The sequence below is a fragment of the Zonotrichia albicollis genome, chromosome 16 (genome assembly GCF_047830755.1).
Source record: "Zonotrichia albicollis isolate bZonAlb1 chromosome 16, bZonAlb1.hap1, whole genome shotgun sequence".
Lineage (NCBI taxonomy): Eukaryota > Metazoa > Chordata > Aves > Passeriformes > Passerellidae > Zonotrichia > Zonotrichia albicollis.
The window spans coordinates 5,411,629-5,427,326 of NC_133834.1; the positions used below are offsets into that span (position 1 = coordinate 5,411,629).

Below are 15,698 nucleotides of genomic sequence, written 5' to 3' on the forward strand. Positions count from 1 at the left end.
ATCCATCCCACCCAGTGTCACCATTCTGGTAGCAAAGAGGTCAGGTCTTCCCTCTGCAGATCATTTCTATAAAACCAACACTCCACAGGCTGCCAGGGAACGGTGCCTCCCCCAGACTCCAGCAAGTTACTTACACATAGCTTTCCTTTCACAAATCCATGTTGGCTGCCCCTAATCAAATTCTGCTTCTCAAGCAATTTCCCTTGCTAATTCCCCCCGAATCAGCCCTAACCCACCTATCCCCTTTGTCACTAAGCTAGCCAGCCTCTAATCACACACTGCACTGTGTGATCCTTCCCCAAGTAATACAGGGTTCTGCACTTCCCTCTGGTTCTCAGCAGCCTAACCTGTCAGGAGCAACCTTCTAAAAATATCACTAAAGACCTCAGCTAATTTCTAATCCTCGTTTCTATTAAGATGCCTGCCTGTACTGTGTGGGTTTCCAGACTTGGGATTTACACAGCCTTCATTAAGAGCATCTAATCTGTGCAGAGCCATTTCTGTTGTTATCCACTCCTCCCTTCTCCACCATAAAACAGGATCTCTTTGGCAGCAGCTCTCCAGCCTGCAGGGCACTCTCACCCAGCCAGGGAAGACACCAATCTCTTCCTCTCTGCTTAGCTCACCCCACAGTTTTTTGGCAAGCCTTCCCGGGGAGATCACGGAGATCCCACTCCTCTCAAGTACTGGGTAGGTGCTTTGTAGGGAAAAAAAATCAGCCTTCAAGCTCAGCAGGACATATGGGGATTTTTGCACCTCCCAAGATTTGAGTTGTGCAAGGAAGCTGATGCACAACAGAGCCAAGCTCTTGAAGTACCTTGGATAACTTGACTTTCGCTTACTATTTGTATTTGGATATTTTTCTGCTATTTCCTCTTCCATTTTAAAATTCACCTGTCCCAAACTGCCAGAACCAACCAAGTCAGAAGAACAGAAGAAATGGGGGAGAGTGCCATACTCTGGCTGTGCCCTGCCCAGGCTGTCCCAGAGCAGGTTTTGGGTGTTCCCATGGATGTGGCACAGCTGTCCCAAAAGCCCCAAACACCACAGTGGAGGAGGTGAAATCAGAGTTTACCCTTCACAAACCTGTGGCAGAATCTCTGTCAGCTCAGCTGTTATGTGGAGTAAGGTTTGTGGAGCAGATTTGGTAATTTTATGGGTTTAGGAGAGAACATTAATTGAAGAGTGGGCAGAGTGTCTGGCTGATGACATGGTATCGTTTAATCCAGCAGGAATGTGCTGTTGGGAAGTGCTCCAAGTGGGTTGGCTGCCTGTGGCACCCACAGCAGTCACAGGAGTCACGAGTGCCACGTTGCTGGGTGACGTGGAAGGTGGAGCAGTGGCACATGCCCCTCCTGGAGTTCAACAGCACAAAGTGATTGTGCAGGCACTCAGCAGATGCAATCCCAGAGCTCCCCTTTGACCTCATGACTCCACTCTGAGTCTGAGTCATGCACCACAGCACAGTCAGGTGTTTTCTGGGAGAGCAGGAACAGAAAAACACTTTGTCATTTCTCAATCCTGTAGCAAATGTCATGAAGTCACCAGTCCTCCTCTGCTCTGTATGAACTCTGCATTGTCACACACCACCAAAGATCCACATTTCTAAAATACACCTTGATCTCAGGGTGCCACTCTGCCACCTGAACTCAACTCTTTGCCTTTGCTCTGTTGCCCCAAGTATTTTCTCACCTCAGTGCCTATTTCCATTCTTATTCTTATTCTCATTCTCATTCATTCCCGCCCTCATTATTCCCATTCTCATCCCCAAGCCCCGCCCCCGACCGTGACTCAGCCGCCCCCCGGCCTCCCATTGGCCGCTGCCCGCGCACGCGCGGTGGGCGGTGGGGCAGCGGGGCACGCCATTGGCTGCGACCTCAGTGACGTCACGGGACGGGGCGCGGCGGGAGCGTGACTCAGCACGTGGCTGCGCTGACTCAGCGCCCCGAGCCGATAAAGGCGCGGCGGCCGCGCCCGTCCCAGGGCTCCGCTCTTTGTCACCGGCCCCGTGTGCCATGGAGCTGCCGTGGCTGGGAGAGCACTGCTCCGAGCGCTCCTGCAAACAGCTGGGTAAGTGCGGGCTCGGAGCGAGCCCCGAGCAGCGCCTGCCCGGGAGGACTCGTCAAGGAGTGTACCGGAATGCTGCTGTGGTACCCCCTCAGCAGGGCTAGGGAAACAGTGATAGTTGTTCATCCTGTGCGTGTTAAATTGTTAAGGAATGGCTTTTCAAGAATAACATGATTTTTGAAACTGAAACTGATGGTTTTCTGTTTGTACTTGAGCTCTTAGCTCTTGACTAGTTGCTCACTAAGGTTTCTGCATGCAAGGAGCTCCTGAGGTGCTTATGGCTTGTGTTTGTCTTATGCTGCAGATAAAAAAGGAAAACTTACCACTCTTGCTCTTTTAGTATTTGTGAAGAATGATCTAATCTCTATAGAGATAATGGGATTGTGGCTCGACAAAAACTGCTTTAGAATTTATTTGTAGACTTCTGTGGGTACCTCAGAGTTGTTAGCTTTGTTCCACAAAAATGTTTTCTTTTTTGTTCTCCCAGATTTCCTTCCTCTGAAATGTGACGCATGTGGGGAAGTGTTCTGTAAAGATCACATCCGTTATGATGACCACAAGTGCAGCTCTGCCTACAAGAAAGTGAGTTCTGTATGACATGAGTCATAATTCACCCTGCAAATTTGCTAAGTCATTTGTAAGGGCTGGTCTGAAACTTCACCTGTGGTTTCAATAAAAGTGGACGGGAGAACATCAAGATGCAAGTTAAAGATACATCTGGGTTTCTAATTTATAGCAACATGACATTTCAGAGGTCAGAACTGTTAGATTCTAGGTTTTTTCACTTACAATGCATCTTCCCAGAGAGTAGTGCTATATATTTCAAGTAATGTATTGTGGTCTAAAATTTTCTGGGGTCCAAGTCCTCTAAGTTGAAGAACAACAAACATGAAACTACAGAAGAAATAAATAGAACAAGTGGGTCCACAAGTGGATCCAGTTTGATCTCTGGCCTGTACTTGGGCATTGAAGTATTCAAAAGCTGTAATTCCAGAAAAGCCAAAAGGATATTTCAAGTCAACTTACCCAATACATTGCTACAATTGGTTTGGCAAAGCATTTCTGTGTGGTTTTTGGATGGGGATTTGCAGTTACTGTTTTGAAGTGTATCTTTAAAAGCATTAGCAAATGGGAACATGAAGCATTTAGGGATATATTTCTAATATCTATGGGTAAGACAAGGGGAAGGACACAAAATAGGGTTGGATTTGTAATGGTTGGACTTGATTATCTTAAAGGTCTATTTCAATCTAAACAATTCTTTAATTCTGTGATGCTGATCTGTGCTGTGTGTTCTTAGAACGTGCAGGTGCCAGTGTGTCCCCTCTGTAACACGCCTATCCCAGTGCAGAGGGGGGAAATCCCAGATATTGTGGTTGGAGCCCACATAGATAAGGACTGCAAATACAACCCAGCACAGCAAAAGCAGAAGGTAAGAAAAGCTGCTGAAGTCTGAGCTGCCTTCCTGTGCCTTCAGCTTGGTCATGGCTCACAGAAAGCCAACCTTGCCAACTCCCTGTCCTCTCTTACTCAGATCTTCACAAACAAATGCACAAAGCCAGGCTGCAAAAGGAAAGAGATGATGAAGGTGGTTTGTGAACAGTGTGGCAGCAGCTTCTGCATAAAACATCGGCATCCTCTGGACCACGACTGCAGAGGGAGCAGCCAGCCCATCTCCAAGGCAGGGTGAGCTGCACTTGGGGTACTTCAGCTCCAGATGAGGTCTCAGGGCTTGGTGGGGAGCTTGGGCAGACAGGGAGTTCTGGAAACTACTGGTCATGTCAATAAAGTAGCCATGATTTCCTCTTGCGTCTCAGGCTGAATTTCTGATGTGTCAGCCTTAATTTCTGAGCCAAGAGAAAAAGCTTGTCAAATGCTTTCCTGGATTTTCAAGGTTACCTGTGTCAGTCTCTCCTAACTGAGAACAGGCACTGGCCAACTCAAGCACCCTTTGGGGTCTAGGTATACCTACTAGAATCCTAAAGCTCTCTCCAGCACCTTGAAGTAACCAAGAATAATCAATACCCTGACAAACTAAGTCTGAACTTAGTAAAAAAAATTGTGTTTTGCAGGCACACATACCTTGACTGTTCTGTGCAGTAGGACTGTGAGATTTGTGTGACAGATGCAGATGATTAAACTGGATGGAAAAGTGAAAACACAGAGTGCATAGCTGCTGAGCCTGGTTGTGTTTGTTTGTAGATATGCAGCTCTGATGAGAGCTTCTCATCCCACCTTCAATTCCCCGGGAGCAATTGGAGTGCCATCTAATGGGAATCGTCAGCACAACAGGTATCAGGAGAAAAGACAAACCAAAACCAGGCTGTGGCAGTGCCACTGTCACACCTCTGCCTGCTCTAGAGCTGGTGGCTGACCTGTAAATGGTGTGTGGGGAGTGAGTAGAGGGGCTCTGACAGCACAGGTAAATCCCTGCTCCTCTACAATGGAGTGATTAAAGTGCTCTCATAGACACAAGCATTGGGACATCAAATTGTATCTGCAGGCTGTTCTCCCACCTGCTCAGTCAGAGGTTTGGCCAAGTTCTGGGAAAATGGTGTGTCATCCGAGTGAGGAAAGCACAGCAAGCACCTGAATTCAAATAAATGGCCCAAGCCCTTCCCTGGCATGTTGCAGCTCATGTGACTGAAAGTTCCAGTTGTGCAACCCTTACAGTGCATTCTTATCTCTTACAGGTGCAGATAGTAGAGGCTCTTCACATCTGGATCAAATCCATAAAATGAAGTTAACATTTTCTATCTCTCTCTATAAATTTCTATGCAATTAACTTATTTTTGTATAATAATTATGTATGCATTCAATAAACTGCTACCCTTTCCAAGCCAATGTTATTTGTTCTTATATTTTAAATAAGAACTTTAACATTATGAAAAATATTTCATGTAAGAAGTGGAATGATGGTGGTAGGTAGAAGATTACTGTTGGTATGAAACACAGATTTGCTTGGGTGATGCCAAGCCTGAACTAGGAATCTCACAAAATGAAAAAGTGAAATACAAGCCACTGTCATATGTCTCAATCCTTTTGGAAGTGTTCTGGCTCTGCATGACAAACAACATCCATCTTGGTTTCTGTGTGTCATTGGAAGAGTTTTATTTATAAAGCCAAACCATCTTTTTTACAGGTCCTTTTTCAGGTCCTGTCTGAAGGCTGGTGCTCACACAGGCACATGCAGTAGAATTCTTCATCATTTATTATCCCTTAGAAATCTAGATTTGCAGGAATGTATTTTGTGGTTTCAGGGTGAAAAGAAAGCCAGAGAAAGTAGCATTAACTGTGTCTTGTGTAATGAGAATAAAGCCAAAATACAGCATTGTTTAGGGAGGCTGCTCTTGCTGTCTTCCTGCAAAGCTTAAGCAAGTGAAGTCATGGCAGATAATGCTCCATCTATTATCCTGATCAGCTCTCTTGGCTCTTTAAAACTGCATGAGCATCCAGCTGCTTAGCTTGAGGCCTGAAATATTACAGCTTGATGAAATGGAAATGTGCTGTTAATGAACAATGCTAATTCCCCAGATGGGATCTAAGTAGACCTCTCATCCAGCTAATTGTGAGAAAAATGCCAGGGCTTTCTGATGGTGTCAGGGGGTCAGGACCTCAATTTCATGTGTCATTGGAGCCATTCCTCTGCATGCTGGGGCTTCTGGGCTGCAGTGTTGGCTTAGGGCTACCTGGAGGGAAATTGCAGCCCCTCCAATGCCCTGGAGGGAAGGAGAAGCACTGGGCAGAGCAGTGCTGAGCTCCTGGCCTGGGAAAAATCATCTCTGCTGACACTGTAAGAGATGGGAGTGCAGTTAGTGCATGTGGTTTGTACATCTTTGGGGATGCTGCAGGTGTGTAAACATTGTTGTGTCTCATTTTGAACAGTTTAATCCTTGGGGTGGGAATGCTGCCTGAGGAGGAAAAGTGGATTTATGGTGCTTCACAGGGACAGCACATAAACAATCAACACCTTGAGTCATAGGCCTTTCCTAAGAAAGGACAGATGTCATTTCTTCAGAAAAAGTATCTGTGCTATCCCATATTTATATTTGACCCAGTGTGATTTCTCATCCTGGACAAGTTTTTGAAGATCATCACACCTACTTGGCCAAACTGAACATGTAAAATAGATATGAGTTACACTGAGCACTCCACATAATCTAATTTTTTGCAATCCTGCAGCCAAGATTGTGATTTGATGGTATCTGTAATACTGTGTTCAACCACAGGATGTCACAATAGGATATGCAATAACACAATCTATTTTAGGAAGTCTAACATTGGAGCAAAAGCTCAAATTACAGCTTTAGTTTTAGGTACCACCACCCTCTGATTATCCCGTGTACCAACACCCTAACTCAGCCCTAGCACACTGCTATATTTCATATGCATTTTATATTTTTTGAGTAGAATTTCTAACCAGCACCCATTCCCAAACCATGCCATGCACCCCCGTGGTGCTTTGGGAAGGGAATTCCAGGGTCTGACCGTGGTGTGAGGACACGGCCCAGGGGAGAGAGGCTGTCCCAGCCCAGCAGGGATGGCTGGGGGCAGGAGGACACTTCGCTGTGGGGAGGAGGAAAGCAGAGGTTGTCCCTTCCCACCAGTGCCTGCAATGTACAGGGATGCGTTTGCCAGCAGAATCTGATCCCACATCCAGCATCTCAGGGATGCTGGGCTCCAAGCAAAGGGAAACAACAGCCTTGTCTCAGGTTGTCCTGAAAAATAACGTGTCATCTACGTGTGTGTATGTGGTAAAAATTCTGGCCTTTAAATCACCAAGGGGACTTGGAAAAGTTTGTGCATGGGGTATTTATAGAAAATGAAAACATGGAAACCAATTTGCTTCTTGGAAATTGTCCTCGGAGGTGTTTTCTCCATCTGTCAAAGCACACCCTTGGCCTCTTCCCACACGTTGCACCAGACCCCATCGGGACAGGGGTATCTCACACTACAGGATCTTTTAGGATCTGGAGCCTTTAGGATCTGCAGGCTCGAAGGGATCAGAGAGCCGTTCTCCAGAGAGCCACGCCTCAGTGTGTCCGCAGCGGAGGGGTCCCTGCCAGGCCCTGAGGGGTCCCAGGCAGGATGCGGGCGGATCCCGGCCAGGACACGAGACGATCCGTGCCAGGCCCCGGTGCGTCCCTGTCCGGATGGGGGCGGATCCCGGCCAGGCCCGGCTCAGTCCCGATCCCGGCACGCTCCCCGGCCTAAGGGCGGGGCCACAGGCGGAGCTCGGCGCGGGAAGATGACGTCACCCGCGCCGCCTGGAGCCGGCGGAGCGTTCCGCGGCACACGTGTTCCTGATGAGCACTTTAATTCCGAGCACTGCTTCCTATTGGCTAGCGGGGTGATCGACAGATCAGCAGCCAACCAGATGCCGCCATTCTCCTCGCACAGCCAATGAGAGGTAGGGGGCGGGCAGCGGCGCCAAGCGTGCGGCTCAGTTGAATGTGCCGGGACGGCTGCTGCGGGAGGTGCGTGTGGGACGGGCGGGGGGCGCAGCCCCGGGTCCCCTCGGGCCTGGCGGCGGCGGCTTCTCCGGGGGTCCCTCTGCCCGCACGGAGCTGCGGAAGGGGCGGGGAGGCTCGGTCCGGCCTGGCCACATGCGCGGCTGTGGCTGAGGGGGCTGCGGCGTGCCCGGGTGTGTGTTTTGGGTTGTGAGGGAGGGTTCGCGTTGGGATATGAGGAGGGGGGTTTGCATTGGGAAGCGTATCCAGGCTGGGGAGTGGAGCCGGCCCCCAGTGCAGGGCTGGCTGTGGGCTGGGTGCCCTCCCGGGCCGGGCACGGCTGTGCCTCCCACGTGCCAGGCCTGGCTCGGCTGTCCCGGCGGTGCCGAACCTCTCCTTTGGCAGCTTCGGTTCTATTGATGTGGGACGTGTGGCTTGTTTTGTATTTCAGTGTGTATTTCAAGGTAAATGTTTGTGATTGAGCGATATTTGCCTGTGTAGTGAAACTGACGCTGAAATGGACGCTGAAACTGACAGTGTTGGGATACCTGGGGAAAGCCGCTAAATCAGGCGCTCTGGCAGAGAAACACTACGGAGTTACAACTGGACCTGCTTTCAGACCCCTTTGCAGTGTTGTCTGCAACTCCTGTTCATGTTCACCCTCATTTCAGTCTAAAATTAAAGATAAAGCTAGTGAGACAATTCTTCAAGCATAGCTATACCGCGTATAGGAAAACAGAAAAAAGTTGCAGTTTAACCAGAACTAGTGGTTCAAAACTGTTTAGTAATGAAATAGCCTTACATTTTGCACACATATGCATATTAATGAGATGATTAACAGTCATGTGAATGTATTTTGAGATGATGGGGTGTTATCTGAAGTAGGCAGTTGATCAAACAGTTCACTCTGGTGTGTTCTAACCTGCACAAAGCACAGCCTAAATTATGGGGAATTCCTACCAGGAATATCACTGAGGCATTTTCCACAACAGGGCCTCAGAGGATAAAAGGTGTGGGGATTCCTACAGGGGATTGACATTTGAGTTTTACAGTACCTTAACTACAATATATTCCTAAAGGAAGCATGAAAAGTCTCCAAAATGAATCCAATTTCAGTGCAGACATACATTTCATGTTTAAGTAGTCACAAATAATTACCATACCAGTGTAGTTATAGTTATACTGCCTGTATATGAAACTGATATTTAATATTATAAAGGTTCTAACTGCAGTTTGGTGGTTTCTGTTACAGAACAGCATTTTAGAATGCCAAAAATGATCGTGGAAAAAAAAGAAAAGAAGGCAGAAAAAAGAAAAAAGCTGAAGGAAGATGTGGCCCAAAAGGACGAGCTGGAATTGGAAACCAAACCAAAGAAGAAGAAGAAGCAAAAGCTCCAGGTTTGGCTCTTTAATTCAATGCAAAGTGGTTTTATTGTTGCTGTAGATTCTGTTCTGAATATGAGTTGGATTCATTTGCAGTGATTCCTTGGATGCAATATTCCTAGAGTGAAAGCTAAAAGGAAGTGATAAATTAAGCAGAATCTGTGTGCAATCAGAGCAGGCAGAGAGGTGATCTCTGTTTGTTTTGGGTGTTTCTGTGAAAAACAGAGATTGGATGTGGGTAGAAGGTGAACCAAGTGAGGAGCTGTCATATGGCAGTCTTGGTGCAGCTTCAGCCTTCATGTGATTCTGGGTGCCTGGGAAAACATGAAAGATGTTTTCTTGGAAGTTCTCCTGGTTTTTGGACAGAATGTCAAGTGGCCAGGAGGTGTCAGCAGTCTCTCTGTATTCCTGAAAGTTTTATGAATTATCTTATGAGAATAAAATTAGCAGTCTCAGTATGTTACTTAAGTAGGAACTTGGAGTTGGAAGGGTTTTATTGGGAGTTGTTGTTTTTTTATTGTTGTAGTTTGTTTGTTTGTTGTGATTTTTAAGTCGTGGAAATTATGCGTATTTCAAGGACAATTCAGTTCTGATATTCTTAGTGGTTACTGTGGAATGAGGATCAAGGAACTGTAAAGCAATTCAAGAAGTAGAGAGGGAAAGCAGGTTTTTTTCCTCAGGAGTTCTCGAGGATCACCTCAAGAAGCCATGGTCTCAATTCTCTTATGCTTCCTGGCCTAGCATAAAATATATGTGAAAACTGCTTCTTACTTCCTCTGTCATGACATATGTAGTTCAATTGAGCTCATATAGCTAAAAATTAGTACTTATTTTGTTATTAGACTTTATTTCATCTCATTGGCAAGAACATATTTGAAGATCCTTTGCATTCATAAGTGTCTCTAAGTATTGCATTTAGAGTTTGGGAAACTTAATATAAAAAAGCCACTCTATTGGCAGAAGCTGTTCAGAGGTCTGTACACTTTTGAACTCAGCAGAAATGTTCCTAAGTAAGAAAAAAATACATCTTTGTCAAAGCAAGAATAGGAAATTTTGTCTTTATCGTTTCACAAGAGAGAATGTTTTTCTTTTCCTTTATATTACAGACTGTGGATTTGCTGTGCTATAATTGAGTGAAAATAATTTTCCAGGACAAAACAGTGTGAAATTGAAATGTCAAAATGAGAATTTTATTGCCTGTGACAATCTATAATTTCATGTAAAACTGCCAAACAGCCAAGGTGGGCTTCAAGTCCTGGCTAGTGGGGCCGTTTTGGACCATCTGATGTCCAGTGTTCAGTTCTCAGAACACCCAGATGAGTTTTGAGGGCTGTGCAGACTGCAGGACTGTGAAAGAAAGAGGAAAGAGGAATCCTTAATGCTGTTAGGGAGCACCACTAAGCACAACAGTTCTTGGAATCATAGAAGTTGATGCCAGTGGGTGGCTTGAACATGTATATAGTGAGTTTTAGGGAATGCCATAAAAGGTCCATGACAAACCACTTCTTGGCATCAGCTTTATAAACTGTAACTGCTGATAGAGGAAAGTCCAAGTTAATAGAGCACTTCTTTTTTATTTTATTTTTGAAATAACTGTTGAGAATGAAAAATGTGGGGCAGATCTTAAACAATTTTACTTTAGAAGTGGTTAAAAAGTTAATTGCTTGGCAGTTTGATGGTTACTCAGTGTAAGTACTCCCAGCTTTGTGTGAAATGCTTGGTTAAGGCACACTGGCATTTTTGCTTTAAGGGGATTTTGGTCATCAAATCTTGTCAGCATGGAAAGTGTAACAGAGAACAAGGTAAAACTGCTCTGTGGGAACAGGAAGATCAGGAGGAGCTCTGGGGCTGTGCTCAGTCAGTGAATGGTTCCAAGTAAGAAATTTGGAGCAAAAGTTAGGCAACTGCTGAGGAGGTTTATTCTGCACCTTTACTTACTTTGATTTCTGTTACTTTAAAATAAGCTGGAATTTTGCTAGATCTACAGGAATTCTGACTCATGGTGCCTGCATTCTGATGAACTGTGATTGATTTTTAATGCAGTAACTGAATTAAAGAAAACTCTTCCTGGCATTCTGAAAGTAAGGATGGGAGGGCTCCAGTTTTTCCTAAGGAGTCTCATGTGTGGCAGAAAGAAGTCAGAGTTTTTGGTGGGACAGAAATTCACTGGTTCATTAAGTCATGTTCCTGTGATTTACTTTTTTTTTTTTTTCAATTCTAGTACAAGAAATTTAATCTCCAAAGTGAAAAATACAAATGTCTAATTGATTTTGTTATAGAGCTGGAGGCAGGTTGAGGTGTGTTTTCAGTGGCTGGATTTAGTGTACACTGATCATTCCTTCAAGAAATTTATTTCAAAAATTCTCACCAGCCTTAGACTCAGGCATTTTTCCTTGGAACAGCTTGACCTTTCACAGTAATCTTGATGTTTTATTGATTTTCATCTACTCAATTTCTTCTGTTTACACTAAATAGCAATAAGCAATTCAAGCCCAATATGAATGCTTTCGTGAGTGATCTTAGAACCACACAGCTGTAAATAAGACATCTCTAGTGGAGCTGAGTTTTGGAGTTTAAATAAGTTTAAAAACTTAATTCAGCCTTTCAGGTTTTTCTGACTGATTCTCCTAATGTTACTGTTCTATTTACCTACTTGGAACAATCACACATATTAAACAGATTTTTTTTTAATCACTAGACAGAAGTTTTACATTTTTAATAATGACATTTATAGTTTGCTAACATACTTACATGTTGAATGTTACCTTACATGCTAACATACTTATATGTTGATGAAATGGAAATGGGCTGTTAATGAACAAGGCTAATTCCCCAGATGGGATCTAAGCAGACCTCTATCAGAGTGTTTAAGTTTTTCCTTTCACACTGTAACATGGGTATGATGAAAAGAGATTTAAAATGTGCTATCTAGACTGGTGTTTGAAGTTGACTATAGGCTTCTTAGGTAACAACTGTCTGACGGATCTTTTCTGACAAGTTAGTTTTGTTTCAGTTCTCTGGAAAAAAAATTTAAGAAGATTGCAATATTGTTAATGTGTCATCCTGAAATAACAGAACCCTTAGGAGTGTTTCTTTGCAATTACCCCTGTTTTGCTTCTGGTTGTGGATTTCTTCAGACTTATATCTGCCCCAATGGCACAAATCTTTCTGGAGCAGCAGTCCTGCCAGGTGCAGCTCTGTAGGTAGGGGACAATGAGTGGCAGCTTTGTTTCCCTGGGCTGTTTGAGTTCTGCCCAGAGTGAGTTCTCACTGTGTCAAAGGATTTGTCATTTATGGGCAGCCCTCATTGCTGCCGTGCTGTTTGCAGAGCTGCTGGCTTTCTGCAGAACAGTAGGAAATTCTTTCAGAACAGAACATCTATTAGGCAAGATTCAAAATTCGTAATCCATAGAAAACAATATTAATTTCCTGTTCCTTCCCAATTTAGTCTAGTGAATGTTGTAACTTCAAGGAAAATGACGATGACTAAGGGAAGATCGATCTTTATAAATCAAATCACCTTGTTCATGGTTGAAGGGTACTTTAGGTAATGCTCATACAGCCAGTGGGTGTTTCCTTCTAATTCCTTGTAATCTCCAGCATTGCAAGTGCTTGGAGGAGGAGGAATCAACGTTTTCCTCAGATAAAGGCAAGATCAGTGGGAAAGGAATTTAATTTCTGAGATTCCATACAGATACTACAAACAATGGCAAATAAACAAGTAGCTCATAATGTTTCTTTCATCAAAGTGTGCAGGTGCCCAAACAGTAAGATTTGTTTACTAAATGGAAAAAGGGCAAAATTTGTAAAGAAAGCGTTTTTCTGTTTGGTGTTTTGAAAGTTATCATAAAGAGCAATATAGAATACTTAAACTGCAAAGCAAACCACAAAAAAAAAGATTCTTTAAAATCACTGGTTGGAAAACCCTTTAAAATTATGTTTAAGCTGTGGAGATAAACATTTTGGGCATGAGCTCGGTGGAATAACTGGGAATGCTACTTTGATATGATCTCTAATGCTGCTTGTAATCAGGTAACTGGGGTAGTAATTTGAATGTTTAATGAATGCAAACCAGACATTGGTGCACACTGATCCAGCAGATACTGTAAAGCTATCATCAGACAGTGTATTTATTTGTTTGACAACCCACTAATTCATCCCAAAGCCTGTTCTTGAAATAATGAGTTGTGGATGATTTGCAAACAAACTCAGTAATCCTTTATTGTTCTCTTAATTTATTTTTCTAATTAATGGGAAGCTTATCTTGTAGCCATCAAAATAACTTGGTTTATATTTTCCCATCCTAAAAAAATGCCATGAAGTTAACAACTTAGTGTGATGTTGCAGGATTTTTTTCTGATTACCAGGCTACCAATATTAACTGTATTTTATATACATTAAAAGTATATTTTGGAAACTGCATTGCAATTCCCCTGTCCCCTCTTCCTGCACTTGTTCGTTTTGCTGTACTTGCTTCATCCTCTGTTGTAAGCATTAGCGTTATCTGAGGTTATTGATTTTTGTTCAAGGAATAGGTAAAAATCTTAAATATTAAAATTAAATATTAGATATTAAAATAGTCAAAGAAAAAAAAAGGAAATAAATTCTGAAGAGTTATTTTATTTAGCATAATGCCCTAAAATAAAAACCTTGTCTCATACTGGGTTTTTTGGACCAATTTTAAAATATTTTTAATATGCAAATAGAGTCTTGTCCATATTATGAAGAGAAGATGACGTAATCTTTCATCTTCCCCCATCCCTCCATCTCCCCCTGTGCCCTGATGGAAGGATACATCAGCAGAAAGCAGGTTCCCAGAGATAAAGGGGGAATGGGAGCTGTTTCTCAAAGTGGCCAAGTTAAATGTCAGGATGGATGTTATTGTGCTGGGTTTTGTCAGTCTGTAATTAAAATATTGGGCCTATTTCTCTTTGCTTTGGGCTACCTTTTAGTTGAATGTTTATTTTTGGGTTATTTGTTTGGGGTTTTTTACTTGCACAAAGACAAGTTTGCTGGCCCACTGTGTCTCAGTGCCTTTCTGTATGGTGGCCTTCTGATAGTTATAGGAAATAATTACAAAGCTCTAAATCCATGTGGCAGTTATGGCTTACTCTGTGACATCTTGTTTGGTTTATCTGCTTTCTTATCTATGCAATATTTCTCAAATTAGGAAAATTTAAAAAAACAACTGACCACAAAACAACAAACTTTGAGGGCAGCTGGTTATGGGACTGAAACATTTGTTTCCTGCTAGCACTTCTTCATCTGAATATTGATTGAGTTGCTTCCAATTATTTTATTAAATTAACCATACATTTATTTATTTTAAAAAGGGGGTAAATTTAATTGTGACACCCATGTAGTGTTTATAGGGAATAGGAGGCCTTCTGTAAACAGACATGTCTAAGAAGGTACAGAATTGTGTCTGAAATATGGATATGCATAGATTAGGCTGAATAATTTCACATTCCTTTGAAAATTATTTTTGTAATGGTACGAATAGATTTCCCAGGAAAGAGTATTCACAGCTGGGAAAACAGTTGCTACTTTGAAGATGGTTTTCCCAGGCGAAAGGCTCACGTCCCCAACTGTGTTTGGTATAAACAATATGTGGTGTATTTCTTACTTGTGTTTAGAGGAATTGTGCATTCTTCATTACATATTAGCCAACAAGAGTTTCATGCTAATTCGGGGTATTTGCCTTAATCTGTCTCCATTCAAAGTTAATTCCCTACTTTTATTAATAAAGCCAGGGTATTAAATTGATGGGGAGTTTGGTGGTGAAACAGAACTGTCCCTTCTTTGCTGTTAAGAGGGGAGATTCTTCCTTCTCTGCTTGGAGCACGTTCTTGCTGTTTCCTCTCAGCCCTCATTCTTTGCTTGCTGGTGAGACCTTCCTTGATGGCTCTTGTTGGATTTCCAGTATAAATCCTTGCTTTCCTGCCTTAACTGCAAATATCTTAATAAAATTGAAATTCAGGACAGGATCCCACTTGTGGGTTGAATTTGTTGAGTGTTCAGTTGTTGAAGATCTGCTTGACTGTGTCAGCCAGCTCCAGTCCAGTGAGAACACTGTTTTCTGCCCTTTTTCAATGATTTTATTCTGGTTCTGTATTGATGACTTCTAGCTCCTCATAGAGAAAGGCATCATCAATGAAAATTGCTGGAAAAGGCCCAAATTGTTGAATATGGAAAACTTGGCACAAAACCTCAAAATGCATGTAGCTTTAGTTAAAAAGAAGTCCTGTTAACATGTTTGAATTTGCAAAATGCATTCACTTGGCAAGAAATTAGTTTGTGGGCTTGTTTGCTGCATTCTGATACAGGATAAAGAACAGAGAAATGGGCATTCAAAGGCAATTATTCTTGACAGGGCTTGAAACTTGGAAGTGTGTATAGCATAATGTGTTAATGCAGGCCTGATTCTTGCGGGTTTGTTACTTCCTCTTTATTGCTCTTACTACTGTTTTGTTAATGTTAATTGGTTCAAAAAACCTAAAATGGCACAATTTGGATATTATGCTTATTCTAAAAATCAGCTCTGTCCTTGATGAAACACTGCTGCTTGTTTAAACAATATGGGAGTCTGGTATAATGATTTTTATGAAATATGATTTTTTATGTATTGATGAAATAGATTCAAAAATTTAAAAAAACCCCAATGTTTTGGTGCAGATAAAAGGGGGGTGATGGCTGCTTGTGTAGTATGAATGAGAAATTAGAAGTTTTTTCATTCAAAATGCCTTCTGTGTTTATGCAATATTGTGAACCACATGGAAAATCAGTGTATATTTATGT

General features: G+C 42.9%; 2 protein-coding genes across 3 annotated transcripts in view; both read left to right on the forward strand.

The window, feature by feature from the left end:
- Positions 1-1,895: 1,895 nt before the first annotated feature.
- ZFAND2A (zinc finger AN1-type containing 2A) lies at positions 1,896-4,906 on the forward strand. Of its 2 annotated transcripts, XM_014267274.2 has the most exons (6): positions 1,897-2,070; positions 2,555-2,649; positions 3,368-3,499; positions 3,602-3,753; positions 4,270-4,359; positions 4,761-4,906. In XM_014267274.2, the coding sequence occupies exons 1-6, from the start codon at positions 2,016-2,018 to the stop codon at positions 4,768-4,770; spliced, it is 534 nt and encodes a 177-aa protein (XP_014122749.2). In that variant the 5' UTR covers positions 1,897-2,015; the 3' UTR covers positions 4,771-4,906. The 2 variants fall into 2 exon arrangements, with proteins under 2 accessions (XP_014122751.1, XP_014122749.2); XM_014267276.2 differs by lacking the exons at positions 4,270-4,359; positions 4,761-4,906 and having other exon boundaries at positions 1,896-2,070; positions 3,602-3,757.
- A 2,216-nt stretch (positions 4,907-7,122) lies between these two features.
- The window catches only part of CHLSN (cholesin), a 122,949-nt gene continuing 114,373 nt past the window's right edge, over positions 7,123-15,698 (forward strand). The window contains 2 exon segments of the mRNA XM_074553204.1: positions 7,123-7,544; positions 8,770-8,915. Of these exon segments, the coding sequence (XP_074409305.1) occupies positions 7,316-7,544; positions 8,770-8,915 (375 nt within the window). The 5' untranslated portion in view covers positions 7,123-7,315.